Here is a 25,720-nt window from a genome sequence, read left to right as displayed (position 1 = left end):
GTCTCCAATCATGGCAAGTTTCATTTGAATTCATTCAGTGGTTTCAGCGTTATGTCCGGTCAACAAAAAGACGGATAGACAGTCAGGACAAAAATAAGAAAATAATATTTTTGACTTCAGTATAGATTATAAAGGATTTCCCGTATACTGGGTATCCCGTATATAGATGGTAGAAATCAAATCCACATACTCGCGGATTCTCTACGGGTCTCTATTGATTTATTGCGTAAGTTTTATATTTGTATAAAACTTACGCAATAAATTATATATATGCGTAAGTTTTATACAAATATATAATTTATTATATACATATATATAATAAATTATATATATGTATTTGTATAGGCCAGAGTATGGCCTACCGGCTACCGCAATCATTTTCCCGTCATCAGACACTGAACATAAAAATGACAACCACTGAACATAAGAATAAAGTAGGCAACAAATTAAAACTTTTAAAAATAAATCATAAATATGTATAAAATTATTTAACTTCAAAAACATCATAGAAACCATACCGTAATTTTGCATACATATACCGGTTTAAAATCGATTTATTTATGTTGATGTTGAACGGACAGATCATTAATAAAAAGAGAAACTTCCATAATTATTTCATTATATAATGTAACACTTTAATAGATATGATTTATATTTAGCAATCTGGTTAGTTTAAAGTATTAGTTTCCATATACCTACCTAATTAGAGACTACAGACTTTAAAAGCAATTTTTATTTCTTTGGCTTATTGAAATTGTCAGAAAATTTAAGCGATTAATTAGGAGGTTATTTCCTTCAAAATAAGCAAAAAATTAATTGCGCTCATAACTCGAGAACTAAAATATTTATTTAAAATTTTATTTCAAATCGTCAGATTTTCGAAATGTGCAGTTTTTAGCTATCATAATCAGACGTGCTGGTTGAGTATTTCTGAAGTTAGTTTATTTTTGGGTGCCCTAAACGTACCTACCAATATTAAGGGCTCATACTTGGTGGAGGTACTCAACAACGTGCAAGGTATAGTCCCTTATGTTTATCTGCGCTCGAGTAACTACAAAAATCCACTCTTTGTCTCCCCTACTATAATTACTATCAGATGATAAAGTCAGAACAGGGTCAGCATAGATAGTAAGTACACGCAACATAGAACAACGAGCTCTCCGAGGAACGGTGGTGTAAGTATGTCTACAACCAAAAATGCTAATGATAAAAGAAATGCCAGCCTTCAGACTTCAACCCAGATCCTCATAAGTCATGACCCATATACTTAGGTTAAACCATTGGATCAATGAGGCAGTCAATGAGGTAATTATAATCGTATAAAAAATTAATTGCTGTGTTAGTGTCGCTAAAACTCGCAGGATTCAATTTTGAAATAAGTTTTTTTTATTTTCTTTGAAATATCTCAGGGGTGGCTAATAAACCAACAAAGTATGGACATCTCAAAGAAATATTGGTAATGGAGAATGTTACTAGGTATGCGAAAATACTTGAAACTTTATTACATTAGAGCTTTTAAAAACCGCGGGGCGTTCGGCTAGTAGTTAGATATAATTAAAATCCCATGCAGGAATAACGAGGATATCTACCACGATAAGGAAGAAGGAACCTCAATATTTTTCAGTTAATTCTTAAATTAGATATAATTACTTTGGTGGTTAGATTTAAAAAGGAAAAGGTTTTTTAATACGGATCGTTAATTTAATTGTTCATATAATCGTAAACGTAAAATTGTATCATAGAATGCATATTTTACATATTAAACTACTTAATATAGCGATTAAATGTAGCATAATAATAAGGCTGCTAGCCTTTGCGTCGGTCGACGATCTTACCATGTTTATCGACTTGAAAATAAAAGGTATTCGGCCTCTATGTTGCCTGTATGTATTGCAATGCTTAGGTAATTATATTTATAACTAGCGGACGCCCGCGACTTCGTCCGCGTGTAAGTCGTTGTAAACTTTCAACTACCCCTATCCTACCCTACCCTACCTCTACCCTACCCTATCGCAACCCTACCCCTACCCTACCACTACCCTACCCCTGCCCTACCCCTACCCTACCCCTACCCTACACTACCCCTACCCTACCCCTACCCTACCCTACCCTACCCTACCCTACCCTACCCCTTCCCTACTCATTAAGGCTGCACTTCTTTATTTATCCCCCCCCCCCCCGCGAGTCGCGTCGAGCATGAATTAGTATTCACGCGCGATGGCTTAGCGTATTTCTTGTATAACTTTGGTGTTTCTTTACCGATTTTTATGATTCTTTTTTTATTGAATAGGTAATAATGTTAACTTTTTTAGTTAGGGATGAGTGATGAGTGTTATAAACATAAGAGTAAACAAATATAATTAGAAAGCTCCGAACTGCTAAGCTATCGGGAGTTACACGTGTTATTGTGAGTCAACCATAAAAGATAGACATATATATGCTGTTGTGTTTTTATAGATAATTTTAAGGAAAACATTTCCGTCATACATTATTTCTATGTAGCTTTAACCATTAAGGCTGTACACGCGACGGAAGCTTGAAAATTTGAGTAACTTCTCCCGTTTTCTCAACATTTCTCTTCACTGCTCTGCTCCTATTGATCGTAGCGTAATGAAAAGTATACTATAACCTGCCCAGGAGTATGTAGAATAATTGTACCAAGTTTCGTTAAAATCCGTCCAGTAGTTTTTGTTTCTATAAAGAACATACAGACAGACAGACAGACAGACAGACAGACAGACAGACAGACAGACAGACAAAAGTTTTACTAATTGCATTTTTGGCATCAGTATCGATCACTAATCACCCCCTGATAGTTATTTTGGAAATATATTTCATGTACAGAATTGACCTCTCTACAGATTTATTATAAGTATAGATTGTTATTGTCTGCGATTTCTTAAAAAAAATCTACGAGTACGTTCTTATGGTTAATCCATATTCCTAGCAATTATTATCCCTGTATGTTTGTTTATCCACTAGCTGACGCCGCGTGGTTTCACCCGCGTGGTTCCGGTTCCCTTAAGAATACGGAGATAAAATATAGCATATATCCTTCATCGATAAATAGGCTATCTAACACTGAAAGAATTTTTCAAATCGGACCAGTAGTTCCTGAGATTAGCGCGTTCAATTAAACAAACAAACAAACTCTTCAGCTTTATAATATTAGTATAGATCATCATCATCATCACTAGAAAAACAACGTAACCATTGCTAAACTTAGCGCTCATGTGCTTTATAATTGTTTATATTATTACTGACATTGTTTGGTTAAAATAAAATATGTCGAAAATTAATTAACTCGACAGCCAATCCCCGAGAGGAAAGAGATGCAGGCATTACTGACTCGGCAAACGTACTGCCATATAAATTTCTTTCATACAAATTACTAAAATCGTAATTAAGAACTGAATTTCATTAAAAATTTGTCGAACATAAACATCGTGATTTAAGACAAGAGAGAGATTTTTATGCATAAGATTTCAACGCATGCAAAGTTAATACTACTTACATAGGTGGTTATCTTAGGGGTTAGATATATTCCATCTGAGAATGAATGGTGTAAGCGACTTTATATTGCGGGCGTAGTTATACGCGTTGTAAATAACAAGGCGCGTTAAACGTTATGGCTTTTATTGACTGTCATTACTGAGGCTAGAGGTCTGTTCTGAATTACTATAAATTATTGCCAGGCATTTATTTTACTCTTACTGCTCTATGTGAAATGTTATATTTATTTTTTACTGAAAAGTGATTGAATAATAACCTCCTATCTTCGTATCTAAGCATTCATTAAAATCTTAAGAAAATTTGATTTAACAATATGATAACAGATAGCTTAAAATCTTTTTAACAATTGGTTGATCTTCATGCGGTTATCGTGAGTCTTTAAGATAAGCTATAAGCTTTGTTCAATTGAAATTAGACGTAAAAAAGTTACAATGGACTTTTCAAAAAAGGAGGTTGGACATTTGTTTGGAAATAAATGTATGTATTTTTGTGTATATGCAATTTTCGTATAAACTATTCATCCAGCTTCGATAGGATTATCGAGATCAAGAATTTGTGGTCCGTTTTTCTTAGAAAAGAATATTTTTTCTTATTTTCCCTATTAAATAATTAATTGTTAAACTAAGGTCGCAATCGATGAAAATCGTTCACGAGAATATAGTTAACTGAAGTTATAGACAGCTGAAACCACAGCAGAACTTTGTTAAATAAAAACTTGAAGGGCACCGCAAAAAAATCTAGTTAAAGGTTTCGACCATGTTCCCGTTTATATAAGTCTTGACATAGAAAGTTATTTGCAGGAGGTCGGTACCTTATTTATATTTATTTATCGATGTAAAGCAACTGGGATCCCTTAAATTTTGACAAGTCTGTGCAATAATACGTCGCCCTCAAATATATAATATGTTTAACTTTCTATTGGTAAATTACGACGGCTTTCTAGACAATTCATAGCAGACCTTTCTCCCAGAACCCTTTAGAAGGACTATGTTTTACAGTTTTAGTATCTGTTGTTATAAAACGAGAACTTGTGATGACCAGAAAGACGATTTTATTAGCTTAATAATTTTTTTTTAGATTACATTTTAGAGGTCTAGTCCTAGCTCGTCCTTAAAGGTCTAGTCGTCACTGGTTTATGAGGTTGAATAGTTCATTATTTTCTGGAGCTTAATATTAAATGTATATAATTTACTGAACGTGATAACTGATAGCCATGTAGCAGCAATCAGTGGCCTAGTGCCTCTGCTTCGATTCGGAGGGCGTTGGTTCGAACACGATCCGGCGCATGCACCTCCAACTTTCAGTTATGTGCATTTTAGGAAATTGAGATTGAGATTAAGGAATCCTGCATACCAGAGAATTTTCTTAATTCTTTAAGAGTCTGGAGTCTGTTAATCATTGGGCTATTAGCCTTATCCGTTAATCCCTCTCGTTCTGAGAGGAAACTCGTGCTCAACTGTGATCCAAATATGGGTTGTGATGTATTTATTCACTGTAGTTTTTAAGTATCTAGCTATAACATTCTGTTACAAATAAGTACGTACTAGGTGATTATGTATTTAATAGGCGTTTGTCCATTGGTAGGTTAGTATGGCGTTGTAGACTGTTCATAGCTAATGCCCTCTTTCCCACAACCCTATATAAGGATTTCACCATGTCGTTAGAAGTTGTTAGATGCTATTTATATAGTTATATACTGTTATTTTTATGGACGTCTTTGTTATTCCCTTACTATTTGAACCTTATTATGATTACCTAATAACCTTATATACTATCCTACGCGACTTGTTTAGTTTTCCGGGATGAAAGTAGCATTTCTCAGATATGAATACATTATACATCTTTGTGTTAAATTCCATTCAAATATGTCCAGTAGTTTTTGCACGGAAAAGGTTCAAATAGTTATTTTGGCTGGTAGGAGGCTTCGGCCGTGGCTAGTTACCACCCTACCGACAAAGACGTACCGCCAAGAGATTTAGCGTTCCGGTACGATGTCGTGTAGAAACCGAAAGTAGTGTGGATTTTTATTCTCCTCCTAACAAGTTAGCCCGCTTCCATCTTAGACTGCATCATCACTTACCATCAGGTGAGATTGTAGTCAAGGGCTAACTTGTAAAGAATAAAAAAAAAATAATCCATTATAAACTTTCGCATTTATAATATTAGTAGGATATTAAGTTTTCTGAAGTTTAATATTAGATCATAACTTATATAATAATAAAAAGGGCGCGTAATAAACACTAAGGTTTTGTGGCTTGACACGTATTCAGAGGTTCATTACCTTGACCATCGTTCACAATTTATGGTGATAGAGTCGCAATAAGGAAGCGTTTGCGTGCGATTGTGTTGGTATACCTGTGTGAATTACTTGTGAAATGGGATGCTATAAATTGGGTAGGTACCCACTCGTATAACAAACGAAATACCATTAACGAACTATGAATATAGGTCTTAAAGAAGGTAGGTTCAAGTGAGTATATAATATTACATATATGTATTATTTTTTATATGACCAATATTTCTATTTTCCTCCAATTAGTAGGAATTTAGGGAAGATTGTGTTAGGAGGATATAACAATAAACCGTAAACCTAAAAATAATTAATACTCTAAAAATGATATACTTTATGTTTAAATGGATTACACCCTAAAACAGCACAAAGCATATTTACTTTTTATTCCGATACTAGCGAACGCCCGCGATATCGTCCGCGTGAATTTCAGTTTTTCTCAAATCCCGCAGGAACCATGGATGTTTACGGGTTGATAAGTCTTATGTGTTAATCCAGAGTAAAATCTATTTACATTCCAAATTTCAGCCAAATCGCTTCAGTAGCCGCAGCGTAAAGATGGAATAAACATACACACTTACACACAAACTTTCGCCTTTGTAATATTATTGTGATTACGGGACTAAATATTTAAGCGGGCGGGTTGCAGCACTACTAGTAGTACAAATTAAATAAATGTTTTCGTTTTTTACGTAGCCTTCAATTTACGAAAATCATAACGCTCCTCATACCGTGTCGTACGTTATAGGTATGACCAATGATGTTAAATACTGTTAGATGTGTTACTAGGTCATGAAATATGACGCGCTTAAAAGAGGAAATTTCCACATCATTAGTTGTGGTCAACAACGAACGTTATTTTAACAAATAGTACCTATATATCGTCTACAATGACGATTTGAGTGTTCAGGAATTGTAAAACTAAAAACTATACTACATAAATAAATAATGGAATTAAACACACAAATTATGCATGTGTGTGGTCAGTTTTGTAGCCTAACCGTAATAGACGGATCACTTTATGCGGTGATTTTGTAGGGACATAACCGATCTATAGTATAAATAATCATTGGGTGAAAAAAAAATCTTTCGTTGGCTTACCTAACAGCAAGTCATCAGTTACTGACACAAACGTTCATACATAACGCTTTCTAGGCTGTTACGATTTTAAATACCTTGTAGAAAACATCGTAAAATGTGATTAGAAACTGTTGGTACTATTTTAAATACTGAGAACTAGAATGTTTAATATATCTATACTAATATTATAAAGCTGAAGAGATTGTTTGTTTTTTGATTGATTGAACGCGCTAATCTCAGGTCCGATTTAAAAAAATCATTCAGTGTTAGATAGCCCATTTATCAGGAAATGCTATATATTATCCCCATACTCCTACGGGAACGGGAACCACGCGGGTGAAACCGCGCGGCGTCAGCTAGTTTTTACTAATATACATGACCTGGTAGACTTCTTATCACTCAACTTTCATGTCGTTTATTTTTTCCTAATTACTTTTCGTAATTTAAATATTAGGCTATTTCAACAGCTCATTACAGAATCAAATCTCCTTCCTTATGACCTTCTCATGGTCATATGGAGCTTAGGCCACCAGGCTGCTCAAATACGGATGGGCAGGTTGCCGCTGATAGTACTTAGTAACTTCCACTATTAGAATATGTTAATGTTAATGACAGTGTCAGTGAGATGTAATAGCCCAGTGGATATGACCTCTGCCTCCGAATCCGGAGGGCGTGGTTCAAATCCGGTCCAGGCATGCACCTCAAACTTTTCAGTTGTGTGCATTTTAAGAAATTAAATATCACGTGTGTCAAACGGAGAACGAAAAACATCGTGAGGAAACCTGCACACCAGAGGATTTTATTAATTCTCTGCGTGTGTGAAGTCTCCCAATCCGCATTGCGGACTATTGGCCTAACCCCTCTCATTCTGAGAGGAGACTCGAGCTCAGCAGTGAGCCGAATACGGGTCAATAATGATGAATGAAGAATGACAGTGACCGATGATATATGTGCTCTCCTAGGCACGGTGAAACACCGCTTTCCTCAGAAATTAAACTTTTCTTTTTCCTATGAAATTTTCATTAGCAATCCGTTCAGGAAGGTGGCGGTGTTACATTCCCAAATTACATTCCCAAAAGTCCCAGGTTGCCATACTGGGTGGTTCCAAACAACTTGAAAAGATTGCGTCGATTAGTTTACCTCCCATTCTACTTGGCGATGCAGTTGTCAGCATTAGCCCGACTGTGAAAAACTTAGGATTATTAATTGACAATACATTATCCTGGCGCCCACAAATTGCTGAGGTGAGCCGAAAAATTTTTGCCACTATCGGATGCCTTAGACGTTGGAAGAATTTTCTTCCTATTAAAACAAAAATTTCCTTAGCGCATTCTCTTATTCTTCCACTCTTAGACTATGCCGACTCTTCCTATCCTGACTTGTCTGAAGAACAGCTCAACAAACTTGAGCGTCTTCAGAATATGTGTATTAGATTCATCTTCTGTTTACGCAAGTTTGATCACATATCTGAATATCGTGCTCGTCTGAAATGGCTTCCTATCAGACAACGTCGTAAACTGCATATTCTGTCTCTTTTATACTCCATCCTTTATCATCCTTGCACTCCTTCTTATTTAAAACAGAAATTTTCTTTTCATGGCTCAAATACTGAGCGCCAAAATTTGAGAGCTTGTACAAACAGTCGGTTGCATGTTCCTCCTAGCCACACTAAGTTCTATAATAAGTCATTTACACGTACATCAATTACTCTCTGGAATGGTCTTCCTTATGAAATACGTAATTCAAAGACACTGGGAACTTTTAAAAGTCGTTTATTCAAATATTACCTGTATAGTTGTAATTCGTAGTTTCTTTATAATTATTACTCAGGTATATTTATTTATTTATTTTATTATATATTATGTATATTTTATATTTATACATGTATTATATATAAATATACTATTTTAATTATTATATATATATTTTTTTTGTTGCACTATCCCGCATTTAATTCCATTAATTCCTTTATCCAAAGGTTGTCTGGTAGATATTGCTATAAGCAATAAGACCGCCTTTGCACATACTTGTCTACTATGTTTTCCTTTGTTATTGTTTTTGTTTTATTTTGTGCAATAAAGTATAAATAAAATAAATAAAAAAAATGTCAGAGATCTGCTCTCAGTTGCGGTCATTATCATCAACATTTGGAGGACTATTCTGTAACGATCTTTTGTATAACTTGCAAGTGTGAGTTTCGAATTTACCTTTATCTATCTCTGTCTAACACGACATAGAAAGAGACGTATAGAGGTAAATTTAAAACTCGCACTGGTTATACAAAACACAGAACAGCCCTGCTGCTAGTTATTGTAACAGAGTCAAACATTATTTATTTATTTACAGAAACTATTACTATCAGTCTAAGCTCACAAGTCTACATCGAAACTTTTTTTTTGTTCTTTTACAAGTTAGCCCTTGACTACAATCTCACCTGATGGTAAGTGATAATGCAGTCTAAGATGGAAACGGGCTAACTTGTTAGGAGGGGGATGAAAATCCACACTCCTTTCGGTTTTCTCCACGACCGGAACGCTAAATCGCTTGACAAACAACAAACAAACAAACTTGGCTCCAAACAAGTGATGAGTCGAAGCTCCAAATGCTGGCTTTAGTGGGCCATTGAAATAGGCAAATATGATAATGACCATAAAGGAGAAATTTAGTGTGTGTATATTTGTTTCACCTGCACGCCTCAACTATTAAACTGATTTGGCTAAAATTGAAATAGATTATAGTGTACCTACCCTGGACTATTTTTTCATCTCGGAAAAATTCATTGTTCCCATGGGTGTTGGAAAACAGAATTTGGGAAAAGTCGCGGGTCGCCATACAAATATCAAATGTACAAATGTCAGCTGCAGAGAATATGACAAAACATCAACCCGTTTATATAAGTACGTAGTTGTATTCAAGTATAAGTGAGATTACCCATAAGCTAAACTGACCAATTGCGTGTTAGCTATCCGTAACTAAGTAGGTCTATTGCGCAATTATTTTTAGAAATAAAAGCAAAGAGAATAAGTGTTATCATTACGTTTTATGTAAAATAATTCGTGTGTAATAAATAAATAATCTTGTATTGATCAAGCTATTTTATTTACTAGGACAAGGACCATTTCTAGGCTAAGCTCTCTTCGATCGAAGTAAGCTCTGCATGAACCTCTATTAGGAATAAATCATTCTTTTGGCAAAAAAGAGATACAAAAAAAATAAGAGTAAATCTGTTTGATGATAATAAAATTTAACAATAATTGTTCCAAATGTTGGAAAAGTCAAGCCATTTCTTACACTAATGACGTATCAGATGTATCACAGAAACGGTGGATATATATACAGGTGAAACCGTGGGTCATAGCTAGTATGTACATATTTATATTTAAAAAAAGCAATATCCCGGATTAGTTAAAAAAATAGCGTGAATTGACAAAAACTTGAACTAAAGAAAACAACAAAATGCGAGACAACAAAACGCTTACTTTTACTGCGAAATTAACGACCCAACGCTGTTTTTTAAATTTCATACCATAATTCCATGTTTTCTATAAATAAAGATGAGCAATTTAGCAATAAAATATGAATATGTGATAAAAAAGGCATTATGTAAACGAAAGTAAGGTTGTCTAACGACATTATACTAAGCTATCTGCCTCCCATGAGTTCTTATTAGTGAAGCAAATTAATGTATTGAATGACGTTTATACTACAACTACCTCGTAAGTCCAGTGATTAGCCTGTGCGGCTTCAGATATTGAGGTCTTGGGATCGGTTTATGAAATATTGAGTAAAACTTCTTCTAAGAAATTCTCGCAATAGCAATCAGGAGTTGGAAACAGAAGCGGCACTAGAAATGGGCATAAGTTAGTTTTATACGGTTCATCATCATTATTAGTCGATGGACTTCAACTGCTGCTGGCCTCTTGTATACACTTCTAAATACCACGGTCTCGGGCCGCCAACATCCATCCCTGCTATCATCCATCCATCCAGTGGGGAGTCGACCAACACTGCGCTTTCCGGCATGGGGTCGCCATTCCAGCACTTTGGGAGTTGGGACTTTAACGTCCATCAGCTCTTTCTCTCTCTTTATATTCTCTTATCGTCTCCAAAAAGTAAAAAAATCTTTCATAGGGTTGGGTTTGCTCTTCTATAACATGAGCTCGAGCTGTCTTAAGGATCATGTTGCGTTATGTGTATTGGCAGGTCCATAACGGTTTATGGAACTGCCAATACATAAATTCAAGCAATGTGTTAAAACCATTTTTCGAAGTCGAAGTAACTACACAATTCATGAATTTCTCAGTAATAAAAAAAAATAATACTAATACTTGGAGACCATTGGCTCAGCTTCAACCTTCACACAAGAAGTAAAAATAAAAGAATTTGTAATGATTTTAACTATTGTCAATTATAATAATGTAGGTAAGTATGTATTTTTTAAAAAGAGCATAGTTGAGTTTCTTGGCAGCTCTTCTCAGCAGAACCTGCCTTCGAAACCGGTAGTAGAGTATTTACAAATAGTCAAATTTGACGTTACAAATGTGCTTGCAAACGAAGCTTATAATACTTGAAATATATAAATTTTGATTTTGTTTTTGAAAGTTGGTGGTGTCATGTACACTTTCGTGCCTTGATTTGGATATGTATTATAGAGTCATAGATTATTGACTAAGCTTGGTGACTCCCATTGGAGCAGGGCGGGGATCTAAACTTCAAATTCCCTCTCGTATAAGGTAAGAAGCCTGCTTCTGTATTAAACTATTATAACAAGAATGATTATGACGATGTTTACACGAAAGTAGACAACAACAGAATAACTGAATGTTTTGTTAAATAGAAATTGATTCGTTTCTTGTAGCCTTGTACGTAAATAGAATTCGTTTCTTAAACGCCTAAAGAAACTGTCCTCATTTTTTCCGTTGCTCTCAAGACGTTTCGATTTAAAATTAGCCGTTGGAACACTGTCGTCTGTTTGTTTGTATTTATATATTTTATCGTTTTAATTAATGATATGAATTTGTTGCTTCTTCATTAATCCGCGAGTGATTAGAACTCCTGTTTTAAGTAGGTACTACTACTTAAAACAGGAAACTTTTACTTTAAGTAAAACAAATTGTTCAAAGGACAAAAATGTAAAAATGAGTAACAAATACCTATATCTATCTTAAAACTTTTATATCTACTCGTAAATATGATAAATGGTTAAATTTGAAAAATAATCCTTCTTTTTGTACCAAGAATAATGTTTATTTATGTAAATTATGTATATAAATCCTAAAAATGTAATTCAAAGTACACTGTTTAGTTATTTAAATAGAATTCAGAAACATTTATTTATGTAAGTAAGTACGTAAGTCCAACGTAAATTCACCGTTATCTTTACTCTCAATTAAAAATAATAACACATAATATGTGTAATTAGTTAATTACATGTTATAAAATTATGCTATTAGTTGTAAGCGAAAAATTCACTTACCTACTCAACTCAACAATTATACATAAAAGTATTTTACTCGTAAATTTTCATGTTATCTATTATTTCAAAAATAAATCTTCTCAAATCTTAAATAAAAACAAAATGGTAACAAACACAATTTAATACCAATTACAATATATTTTAATATTTTAAAAAATTTCAATAAATATTGCAGGTTACTGGTAGAATAAGTTTCTCTTCTATTCTAATATTTACAACGTTCTATTTTAAACGTTGTTTTTTAAATAAGTAATAATATTAAATGAATAAAAAAACTTACACAATATTTTTCAGGACAGAAACTCGTGCAAACACTATTTTTGTTAATTTAATTTAAATTATTTGGAACGCATCACAAAGTTTTCATGTTTTCATAGTCACAGCGCGTCGTGTCGATCTCGTTCGTCGTACAGGTACGCGTGGCACCGGCTCGGGGGACAAACTAAACGAATTTCCGAGAGCTCGCGACGCGTGACGGATGCACGTGCACGATGCGCAGGCACATCTTCAGGTTCTACTGCGCACTGTGGTACGTTTGTGGGCTACACAGCCCCTGCATTCTGTATAGTTACAGCGATGGGACATCGCTCGTTTCCATGGCAACTTCGTTGTTATTGACATCCCATAAAAATAAAGTTCAAATTGTATTATAACTTGTTATAGGCCAATATTACATCGACGAGTATAAAATATCCGAATCACACCCCTGAGCACTGTGACATATCTCTAGGTTCGACTGTGGCATGTCTATGGACTCTACTACACTGTAGCACATCTTTGGTCTCATTTATAAGCAATGGCGTACCTACCCAGGGGCTAGGTGGTTCAATGCTCCGGGTCCCTGAAGCTCAGGGGACCCTCGAATCCTTACTAGAAAATCGCGATCAAACTGAACTTAAAATTTAGAAAACGAATAAGAGATGATGAGTAACTTAAAATTTTTATGTATTTGTATATATATTTAATATTTTTACTTGATAACCTAAACCAACCAAACCTAACCAGTTTAAATAGTGTGGGGCCCCATTAATTATTTGCACCAGGGCTCTTGAATACCTAGCTACGCACTGTCTATAAGCGCACTGTGGCTCATTTGCATTTCACAGTGCATAGTAGAGCCCTATGCACTGTGCCATATCTGTGGGTTTTACTACTCACTATGGCACCTCTCTGGACTATAGCAGAGTAAAGATAATATATGTGACTATAGTGCGCACTCTGGCACGTTTGTGGGCTATACTACGCACTGTGGCTCGTCTGTAGGACACATACTATGACATATCTGTGAGGTTTATATGAAAACAATATATACGGGTTTGTGTGTTTAAAAGAACGTCAACACAGCAGAAACACATTGTTAAATAAAGCTTTACATAACCGTGGGACATCTAAACCCCTTTTGCCAATCTGTTACCTTACCACTACGACCAAAGCTAAACCTTCTATTTTAAAATACAAGAATATCTATAGTTACAAGCAGTTTTCAGTAGTGTGTAAGTGGTCTAAAGCCTTCGAGATTCGTGGCCAACGAGCACGGTCGTCGCGTCTTGAGTTTCGCGCTTTACTTACATTTTGTTAATGGCCTGTCAGGTTGCGTCATGTTATTGTAACAGGTTTGAATCTGCTTTCATCGATAGATCGATAATAACCATAAAATTTGTATTCAAAAATATTCCGATCTGACAAATTAACTTTCGATAGTTCAAAATCATCTATTTATTTATAATGTTATTTTAACGTAGAAAAGTGTCTAAGAGTTCAATTATTCAATAATTTAGTGCCTACAGTTTAAGTTTCTTTTTGTAATAAAATAATTATTATAACATTGTAAAACAATTAGCTGTTCATTAATTTAATTAAAATTAATTAAAAAGTGCTTGGGGAGTAACCTACGAGTAGGTACTGTAAATAACTAAGTATATACTTGGTTCTAATAACTTTGACATAAACTGCGATGCTGATCATAATAAAAGATGTCTGTCTCGGTTTACAAGTAAATCAAAAATATCCCAAAGGCTTTTTTTAAATTAAGCAGTTCTCCTCTTAGACCCATTGGAACCCTTGTAGCTTTTACTTGATTTACAATTTCTTGTTAAATTCTAACTAACTAACAAATAATATGAATTTGAATATATAGTATTTATTGATGACTAGATAATAATGATTGAAAAAGCAAATGGTAGGAATATTCGCTTCATGCTCAAATTCAAATGTCGAGTAATTTATCTATCTATCCTTTTTAATTAATTTAAGCCTTATATGCCTATTTTACAAGTCTTGATTTATTTCAAATGAATATAAAAAGTAGCTAATCTTACAAACCTATTTATCTTTAGAATCTATCTAGTTAAATTACAATCTATATGGTATGCGGGCGTTTTTATTTTCCAACGTTTATAGAACAAGTTGAATAGTAATGTGGGAAACTGCCTAAGTCGCGCCGAGCGTGGGGTTTGGATGTTTGCCTTTTACGAAACGCAAGAAAATATTTATCTCATTACTGTTCATTTCTTGATTAAACATATTACCGAGTGCACAACTCGTTTCAATGTTGACTTGACCAGTTATCGCATCGTTACATGTACGAGTGAAGTTGTTTTTATCGTGAATGCCTTAGGTTCATAAATAAAAACAAATATTTATTGGGGCACTCTTGAACGCTTAGGTTATTAATGGTCTAAGCTTGAACGAGACTCTCTCTTTGTTCTAAACAATTATTACAAAATGCATCCAATGCATTAAGTTTTGTTCCTTTTGATGAAAATAGTTTAACCTTCAGGACTTACCTACCTAATACTAGTGCGGTTTTACTCGCGTGGTTCCCGTTCCCGTAGGAATACGGGGATAAAATATAGCCTATAGAACTCAGGGTGAGTGTAGCTTCCCAACAGTGAAAGAATTTTCCAAATTGGTAGAGCCTATTCAAAACATACAAACAAACAATCAAATCTTTCCTTTTTATAGTATTAGTATACGTGAGATTAGGTATCATTAATACTATGTAGATTTTCTATGTAGATTTTTGATTCTCTCATTTATTTATTTTTCTTTTTTTTTAATTGTATCTATCTAGATAATTATTATCCTTTAGTGCGTAGGGTTATTAAAAAATATTGGTCTGTCTTGTTTGTCTATAAGTTCTCACACTCACATAACCTTTTTATAACATTTAATGTAAAAAGCAATAAACTACCTTGGTACTCGTATTTACGAATTTTGATTTAGTATACAGTATCATTTTTGTCAATTTTAATAAATGAGGGGCCAGGCAGACGGTCCACTAGATGGTAGGTGGAAAATTATCGATTATAAATAGAGCAACGCTTCGCCAGACATGCAATGGACATGTTCTACAAAGTGCCGCCCTTTGTCTATTGACCCACAAATGTCACAAAAAGCTCTCATCATCACATCATATCACCATTACATCAGCCAATAGACAACTGCAGAACTTCCAAACAACATGGTCCTAAGCCGCCTGCATCCCGCAACTCTCTGCGACTCGCTTCAAAATTCAAAATTATTTATTGCAAGAATGCGGTAATGTAAGCAAGAATTACAATGAACAAATAAAATAATAACAATAATCAAATCAAATAATGTCAGATATCTTAATGTAACATTTTTGTAAACAAAAACATTTATTCTTAAGAAACCTTATCCATTACTATTTTGCAGAGTCTTCCCACTTGATGCCGTTAACCCAAACGATAAGGGGCGACCAACACTGCGCTTTCTGGTTCAGTGTCATCATCCAGCACCTTGTGATCTCAACGTCTAAAAAGTTCTTTTACTACTGCACTTGACCAAGATATCCACTTTACCTACTTAGACAAAGAATAGCGAAAATAAGTAAATGTAAGTACACGTGTAAAACGTAAGTGTGCTATATGCGCGTTGAAGTCTTTTCTTAGAACGTGCTCGCTACTTTCGCGTTCCGCGTCGTCGCGCGTCTACCATTGAAGAGTTTCAGCCACACCACGCACCATTAATCTCGTGTGACGTATCTTACACTCATTTCATCCAGTAAATAACATTGTTTAGTAGTGCTATCAGCCGAAATGCAAATAAAAGGCGATATATTCAAATAACAGTCTATTGCTTCGCATATACTTACCTATATATGTACATTGTTAAACATACCGGTATTATGTATCACTAGCGGACGTCCGCGATATAGTCCACGTGGAATTCGTTTACAAATTTTTCTGAGGATTTCTGATTACAGGATTTTTCTGAGATGAAAATTCCTGTGTGTTAATTCAGAATATAATCTATAGAGATAGATTATATTCTGAATAACCACCTGAAATCTGAATTCTGAATTAGCCTCGACTACCGAACCGAATCACCTGAAATTTAAAGTCTCTACTTTAAATTTCAGGTGATTCGGTTCGGTAGTCGAGGCGTGAAAGAGTAACAAACATTCATACCATCAAAATCATCAGGTTTTTGAAAATCTCGGAAATCCATGGATTTTTTCAGGATAAAAAGCCTATGTGTTAATTCAGAGTAAAATCTATTTCCATTCCAAATTTCAGCCAAATCTATCAGTAGTAGAGCGTTAAAGAGTATCAAACATCCAAACAAACATACATCCATACAAACTTTCACGTTTACAATATTAGTAGGATTATTATTAGCTGATGGACGACCAATTATGGACTGTGGGCCTCATTTAAATACTTCTCAACATCATGGTCTTGAGCAGCCTGCATTCAGCGACTTCATGCCATCCGTTTAATGTATCCATCCGTCGATGACGATTTAATTTTGGCATCCTAATTTAAACAATACAATAAGGAACTTAAGCTAACTTATCCTTATTTCTTAACAAATCATGCCCACGTGGAATACTGACTGCATATATTATATTTTTTAAAATACATATTTGTGTTGTAACAAATATTTCGCTTCCCTTTCACTAGCATAGGCTTGTATATTGTCAATAGTTAAACCAGAGGGAATCGAACCTATGATCTCCCGGATCTAAGTACGGCTCCTTATAGAAATAGCTAATGAGCAATATTTTTAGATCGAGAGTATTTGACGAGATCTAGTAGTTACACAGTGTCACGTGGAGCTTAAGTAATTCTGATCAATATACAAAATCAAAAAGAAACTAAAACGTTCTGAACTCAATTGGAACCATAGATTCATGAATAAAAACACGCCAGACGCACAGTTTCTGCATAAAAATATAATAAATTATAGGAACCAGTTACTAAATAGATAGAAAATAGAGAGTTTTCCTGAACACGATTAAAAGTTAATTACCATAACGATGCCTAAGTTTTTATACCGATTCTAAACTAGGTTTTATAACTATTTATTGAGATAAAAAATATAGCGTTTCTATTTTATACCTTGAACTTTTTGCATTATCATATATAAATATTCCATATGTATATAAATATCTAATAGGTTGTACACAATTAATGTTAGAAAAAAAAGACGTAGATAGGTTATTGGCGGACCGCAAGTGGCACGTTAAAACTATGCTAATTAGCAAACCTGAGCTCAGTCGCCGCACTGTCATCGCGCCGTTGACAACGCCGCTGAAATATTTTTTGTGTGCCAATTAATAAACACCGAACGTGGTTTATATAACCTATCTACCTCTTTTTTCTTCTAACATCATTGGTTTTACACGAGTGGATGGCAAGACTTAAGTTATAAATCGCTTTACGGTAAGTTAATACGTAAGTATAGTTGCTCAACATAATAAATTATAGCCTATAGGCTTAAGTGTATTAACTTTAAGATATTCACTCTATCATCAGTACTTATAGACACCTGTATCCACGCAATAACTTCTCATAATGTGTCGTAGATCGTCCCTGTCGGTAGCATGTATTGGTACCTACTTGGTACCTAATGGTTGACTGGTCGGACGTAGTTAGGCATGCAAATAAGCTAGTCGGAAAGCAGTTATTCTCTCCAGTTGCAACTACGCGCATCGCTTACTGATCACAATTGATGTTTGACACGATATATTCACAATATTTGTACTATATCTTAACTAGGTATACTAATACTACATAATGTGCTCTACTTAATTCTGACTTCCGAACCGATAGTAGAGTTATTACAAACAGACTTGAAGTGTCAAAAGTGCTTGATAACTGAGTTTACTTGAAAATATTTCAACGGAACAAATAACTTCACATTTCATTTTCCAATTAATAATTATCTGATGATAAGTAGAAAACGCAAACGTTTCTGTACTCAACTACTCCTATGACATTGTATACACAATGTAGCTTTCCATTGGTAAAAGAATTTTAATGAAAAATCGTTTAAGTATGAACCTACACCCTCATGAACTTTGCCTCTCTATAAGATTAGTATAGCGATATCATTCAAATAGAAATATGTATGCACATATTGCATTTTGCTTACCTCCAAAACAGCCGTGTTAAATGCTATTTTATCAGCAATTTTATGTTAGTTATTGATCAATTGACTGAATAGCCCAACGATTGGACTGATGACCTATTTGAACCATTTACCAAAAGACCCATGCATTATAAGGGTATCTTGGTCAATGATCATTATTATTATTAGCTCTTAAGGGTATCTTTTTATTGTAACGAAGAAGTTCATCTTCTTCTGAGAATAATTAAATGTGGATAAAGAAATGATATTTCAATGGTGTCACATATTTTATTAGCGGTACTAGCACAAAAAAGTTGGACTGAAATAAAATTTTCTATATCTAATATACGTTTAACAACTATTAAACTGGTTAAAGTACAGTGTATGGCCGTGAGTATTGGCCTAGGTGTGATTAATTTTACAAGGACATGAAATAGTGCTTAGAAGTAAACAATAGTTTCTACTGAAGACAATCACAGTAGCTACTCTATGGCAAATTAGTTTTAATAAAAAATACCTGATAAAAAGCAATATACAATACAGTGTTTTGAATCCAAAGAAATGTATAAAAATTAAAAAATAACCACCGATAAATATATTTTTTTCAACGAATATTTTTGAATTCTTGTGTATTGTGACAGACACTAGTACCGAATCGACGTAAGGAACAAAACAATAGATGGACTTAGCGTAAGGCGCCATTTCCACGGGCAAGATAATAGAACATTTCTATACAAACTTTATGGGTCAGTCTTCACTGGGCGATAATGTTACGACGAATGACAGTACCTGGCGAGCAAATCTTCGTAGACTTGTCGTGTTTCGTTTCAATACTTTCAAATCTCGCAGTGATTCCGTCGAGTCTTACGGCGTTATCGTTGAGCCTTGCGGCGAATCTGTCGAGTTTTACGGAAATTCCGTTGAGTCTTGTGGTGATTCTGTTGAGTCTTGCGGTGATTCCGTTGAGTCTTGCGGCGATTGCCACATCTCGCAGTCTTGTCGCTGCACGTTTACGCGTTTTTGCTACATCTTATCAAACAGGTACGCAACGATTCCAAAATCTTGACGACTGTGATTTTTTACACTCCGTTGGGATTCCCGATGATAAACTGGTGCAATTATAGTTGTACTGAAGACGGTAGAGAATTTCCGACGATCGCGGCTCCATTCTAGACCGTGGAGATAGCGCCTAAGAATCAGTGGCGTAGCTAGGTGACCAAGGGCCCCGGTGCAAATAAAAAAATGGGGCTCCACTACTATTTAAACTGGTTAGGGTTTATCAAGTACAAATATTAATACTTTTAAAATGCTGAGCTATTAACTGTTTAATGGGCGCTGCAGGGCAGGTTAGTTATTGAGCAATAGGACGAACATCAACCAACCTGTCACATTTATTTCGAAAATGGGAGAAATTTTCGAAAGTTCAAATCGATCGATCGAGATTTCCTGGTAAAAAATCGAGGGTCCCTGAGCTTGAGGGCCCCGGAGCATTGCACCGCCTAGCCCTTAGATAGCTACGCCACAGCTAAGAATCTACAATAGACGAAACGAACTAATCTACCTAAAGAAGATAGCTGGTACATACAACAATCAATCAATTATTTACAATTTTGAATATCATTGCAATATCAAAGTACGCACTATACTAAGCCAACTTCAAAAAAGGAAGGTAGGATTTTTCATATTACGATTATTACATACATATTTACAATTTATAGATTCACAACACAATACCTATTTTAGGAAATCATCGGAATTTCATTAGAAACTAGTGTTAAATATTAGATATACATAAATCGGTATTCGAAGGTAGGTTCCTACGTAAAAGGGAAACTAGGATTAAAACAAATATGTATTTTTGAAGTCAGCTTAAATTTACAAAACTAATAAATGATTTAACAGGCGATTAAATAACGTACACCTACGTTCTTCTCCGTAAAAGCTTCCAACAACAACAAACAAATGCAACCTTACCTAAGCAATCCCAGTCTTATGCGAAACCTTGTGCAACTCCTATAAGGCCCATTCGATAAAAGTCTTTTTTCACTTAAGCGTGGCGTAAGGACCACTCAGCCTACTTGTGGCCAAACATACTGCGGGGTCCAAACTACAAATAATGCACAATTTTAAACCTTTTAGGTTACATCAATAGTTTCAATTCTCTCAGTCCTACACACAGCGAGGGGGTTATATTTTGATGTTTTGTGTATGGGGTCTGTCGTCATCGTCGCTGTGCTCTTCCTGTAGCAGCAGACTGTCAGGGGGTCCGCGGGAGGGTGCGCGCGCAGTGCCGCTGCGGCGTGAACCCCCCCGTGAGAACATTCGAGACAACTGCGCGAATTTCTTGCGAGACACTGTAATGATAGCAGAATTTAACTTTCAATTAAAAAATACTCACTACCTAAAATTTTTCAAATTATTGAAGCCTTAATAGTTGCACGATAAAAGAAACAGGCTCACATTGTTAGTTCGAGAGTTACTATTGACGTACTGGCTCCTAACTTGAGTTTCCGATTAATTGGAGAGGAATTTGCATGATGGCCTTGTGAAAAATATAGTTACTTATCGTTTTTTCAAAAAAAAAAAAAAAATCATAACTATCAGCTTATAAAATGAACGGCCTTACTTAAGGGCTAGGCCCTCCATAAACGTGAAAGAATATGGAAATTAGACAAACCACGCTGTTCCCGTGTGGGTCGATGGTCTTAGGATGATAATATTTACGAAGACCTCCGGGTGATGGATACGGGCAATCTGTCACCCACCACCCACCCGAGATGAGTCCTCGAGTTGTTGACGTTCGCGTAGCCCAGTCAGAACACCATGGGGTTATGATCGACTGAAGTCCGACCGAAATAAAATATAACAATCTCAAAATTAACTTTTCAATTAGGTAAAAAGACTGCACACTTACTTTTACCCATGTTTTTTAACCTCTCCTTAAATGCCGCTTCATCATCATGACATTTGGTTTTGTTCCCTTGTTCGCTGTCCAATGCGGCAATAAACTCCTGATTCCACCGCAGCTCTGCCATGAATTCCTCATTCTGCAGGAAAGTTGCAATGCGATCGTCATCCATGTCGAGACTCAAATCGATTCTTGCATCAGTGCCAGGCGGTATGCGGAGGAACATAGGCGGTAGAGGACCCAATAATCTTGGAACCCATTTTCTTCGTACGGACAGAGGGACAGAGTCGTCATCGGTGTTCCTGCAAATAAAACATCAAGGTACACATGCTTGCCTTGCTTGCATCCGTACTATAATGGAATCATAAAGATTTCTAAAAACTCGTGTTGTTAAACCTAGCCTAACGTAACTTAACCTTGATTTTTTTGTAAAATGTTTTCAACATTAAATAATAAAGACTAGCGGCAGAGGGGCCCTGTATCAAAATTATTTGGGGGGCCCAAATGAAGGGTAAAGAGTTCTTACAAAAGGAACAAAAATGCTCGCTTAAAATAAATATGACATAACCTATGTACCTAGGATGTTTCCAACTTTTAGGCGCACGCTTAACCAGGGGAAAAAAGAGATTATGGATTACCTACATTTACTAATTTTTGCTTTCACACGTAAGGGACCCCTGTAGTCTGGGGGCCCCATATCTTTGATACGGCTGATACGGCGGTAGCTACGCCCCTGACTAGCGGATCCCCCGTGGATTCACAGATACTCGCTGATTAATGTAGCTTACCATCTAATCAGTGGAAAATTTATTAAAATAGGTATACCTAACAGTTTAGGAGCGTATTCTACACAAAAACAAAAAATCTTTTCTCTTTTTAGGGTTCCGTAGTCCACAAGGAATCCTTATAGTTTCGCCATGTCCGTCAGTATGTCTTTTCGTCTGTCCTTCCAGACAGCTCATTTCTGTACATGAAATATACTTCCAAAATAACTATCAGGGGGTGATGCCGAAAATGCAATCAGTAAAATTTTTGTCTGTCTGTATGTCTGTTATAGAAATAAAACTACTCGACGAATTTTAACGCAACTTGGTACAATTATTCTGCATACTCCTGGGCAAGTTATAGTATACTTTCATCGCGCAACGATCAATAGGAGCAGAGCAGTGAAGGGAAATGTTGGGAAAACGGGAGAGTTTACTCCATTTTTACAGCGATACTCTGTAAGGGCTGGATTAAAAAGTACTAAGGGCGGATGAAGGGACGGGCGTCCACTAGTTAGGTATATTAGTGTAGCGAAGCCCCAAAAATTAAGTAACTCCGAACAACGATATCCGTTCCTATACCCCTACCTAAGTACGTATAGACGTATGCATGTCCATTGGCATAAGTATCTTACAACCAGATCAAGACACAAGTCCAAAATCAGTCAACACTCAACATACAACCTTTACCTACATTGGAGCTTTCGCATTATTACATAGTAATAGTAAGTATACGAAACAACTTCCTCCTAAAAGCAAATTAAAAAAAAAACAAGATTCTCTTAAACGAATTGGCTCGTTGCCAAGTTTCAGTCTAATACTTACTACTTACATAATGAATTAAAACAGCCATATACATACCTAAGTACCTCTTCTGGTAAGTGAAAAACCTACCTACGTGTACTTAATCTACACTTATAATAAATCTGTAGAGAGGTAAATTCTGTACATGAAATATATTATCAAAATAACTATCAGGGGGTGATTAGTGGTCGATACTGATGCCAAAAATGCAGTCAGTAAAATTTTTGTCTGTCTGTCTGTCTGTATGTCTGTCTGTATGTTCTTTATAGAAACAAAAACTACTCGACGGATTTTAACAAAACTTGGTACAATTTTTCTTCATACTCCTGGGCAGGTTATAGCATACTTTTCGTCACGCTACGATCAATAGAAGCAGAGCAGTGAAGGGAAATGTTGGGAAAACGGGAGATGTTACTCAATTTTTTAAGCTTCCGCCGCGTGGTATGTTCGTTATAGACACAAAAACTACTCGACGGATTTTAACTAAACTTGGTACAATTATGTTTCATACACCTGGACAGGTTATAGTATACTTTTTATCACGGTACAATTAATAGGAGCAGAGCAGTGAAGGGAAATGTTGAGAAAACGGGAGAAGTTACTCTATTTCCGTTCCGTCGCGTGGTAGGGTAGGGGTAGGGTAGGGTAGGGGTAGGGTAGGGTAGGGGTAGGATAGGGGTAGAGTAGGAGTAGGGTAGGGGGTAGGGGTAGTAGTAGGGTTTCACGCGGACGGAGTCGCGGGCGTCCGCTAGTACTTACATAACGTTGTAGGCTCGTAGGAACCTGCTTACTTAGTTGTCATCGTTATCAAACCATATTCGGCTCACTGCTGAGCTCGAGTCTCCTCTCAGAATTAGAGGAGTTAGGATAAATAAGCAACTTCAACCCCTTTTGAATCCTATAAGGGTATCACGTTCGCACTTTATTAATATTTACTTATGTATGTAGGTACATGTAGTCGTAAATATCAATAGAGAAATGGAGCTGCATTCTGTTACCAGTGTTATGATTTCACATAAACATGTTACTCCGCCTACCGGCATTCCGCAGTAGAGAACGTAAGTAGATACCTAATTGCCCACCCGTGCCGGTTTATTGGACTATATAATAAGAAAGTATATTTTATTGTTTCCATAGATACCATTTTGTGTTTTCACATATTTATCTACTATACTCAAGTTTTTCATGTAATTACCTATGGAGAAGATAATCTTAATATTTGAATGCGAAAAGACATTTATTTTAAGATGACATTTGGCAGGGTGGTAGTTTTTGGTTAGTAGACGACCACTAAGAACGAATTTTGCGACAGGACCGGATTAAGGAGAGCGGACGCGGGCGTCCGCTAGTTTCCGTATATTATGGTATGTAGGTATATCAAACGATTATGGACTGATGCTAAGTGGGTTTGATGTCATGAGTTCGCTAATTAGTAAACCTACTGTTATATATCTAGGTAATAGGACAGTTACATCTCAGTATTAAACAAGTGTAAAAGTTAACCTATAAATTACGTAGTTCTGTTTTTTAAATGTAAAGGTACCTAAGTACCTATATATTTTTTACGCCATTATTTAAAATTAAGACTCATGCTGTGTGAGCTAGTTAAATGCTTGTGAAACAGATAAATAAAAATCAATTGTTAACTAAGTAGGTAACTACGTAGTTAGGTAAAGTAAAACTTACACAAGCGCCGTGGTATCGTTGTCTTCGCCGTTCTCCGCGCGAGCCGTGGCCCGGCGTTCCTTGCGGCGCGGAGTGCTGCTCTCCACGCGTTCCATCTCCAGGCGGAGCCTTTCGTTCTGGTTGTCCGTGCTCATCGCTAGCAGTTGGTCGATGGTCGCGTCCACCGCCCCCTGGTTAGCGCGGAGCACCGCCTCGATGACGTCGTCGTCCATATCCGGGAACATGGTTTTGAAGTCCGTCATCGCCTGCGTGAACTCTAGCTGCATGGTGGACGCCATAGTCGGTTGGGATTCACTGAACATGAGACGTCACGAGCGTGCGCCTCTCGCCGACTCAGCTGATGTGTGACGTAGGAGCTCCGCAGTATCGGAACGCAGCGGCGCCGGGCAGGCATCGGCCATCCTCGCAGCGCTGACGCTGCGGCGGTCGCCTTACTGATCAGCGAGGCGCGAGTCCTGCACGGAGGCCTATCTGAGCCATGATGTGCAATTTTCACTTTCGGCGTTTCAGGTGCGCAATGCGCTTGCGTGAGTGCAGACAAACGCGGGGAGGTGAAGTCGTCGATATAAATAGAGAACGCGTGATACGGCGGCGGCGCGCGGTGCTAGCCGCTAGCCGGCCGGCCGCGCATGTGCGATGCATTGTTTGTAAATTGTGTTCATCACTTTGACCTTTCGATGTTGCAAGGCGACGATAAACACTGCAACTCATCTACAATACCGACGCGATCTAGCTAGGTATATTCGTAATCATGATTAATATGATTATTTAGGTCTTAATATTATAGGATTTAACTGCCCATCAGTCATTAGTGATACACA

The 25,720-nt window shown here is 36.2% G+C and overlaps 2 protein-coding genes across 3 annotated transcripts in view; both read right to left on the bottom strand.

Annotated features, from left to right (window-relative positions):
• Positions 1–12,880, bottom strand: part of LOC112051708 (metabotropic glutamate receptor 6) — a 29,410-nt gene extending 16,530 nt beyond the window's left edge. The window contains exon 1 of one of the 2 annotated variants that reach the window (XM_052885226.1): positions 12,640–12,880. The gene's annotated coding sequence lies outside the window, so the exon portion shown is untranslated. The remainder of the gene's footprint in view (positions 1–12,639) is intronic. The other variant, XM_024090483.2, reaches the window with a different exon arrangement.
• A 4,659-nt stretch (positions 12,881–17,539) lies between these two features.
• LOC112051699 (CUE domain-containing protein 1) lies at positions 17,540–25,507 on the bottom strand. Its single transcript, XM_024090473.2, has 3 exons — positions 24,900–25,507; positions 21,652–21,947; positions 17,540–21,091 (listed from the first exon to the last, which is right to left on the bottom strand). Exons 1-3 carry the CDS (start codon positions 25,199–25,201, stop codon positions 20,925–20,927), a joined length of 765 nt encoding a protein of 254 aa, XP_023946241.1. The 5' UTR covers positions 25,202–25,507; the 3' UTR covers positions 17,540–20,924.
• Between the last annotated feature and the right edge of the window lie 213 nt (positions 25,508–25,720).

This window comes from Bicyclus anynana, chromosome 14, assembly GCF_947172395.1.
Source record: "Bicyclus anynana chromosome 14, ilBicAnyn1.1, whole genome shotgun sequence".
NCBI lineage: Eukaryota > Metazoa > Arthropoda > Insecta > Lepidoptera > Nymphalidae > Bicyclus > Bicyclus anynana.
This window is presented reverse-complemented; position numbering and strand designations above follow the sequence as displayed.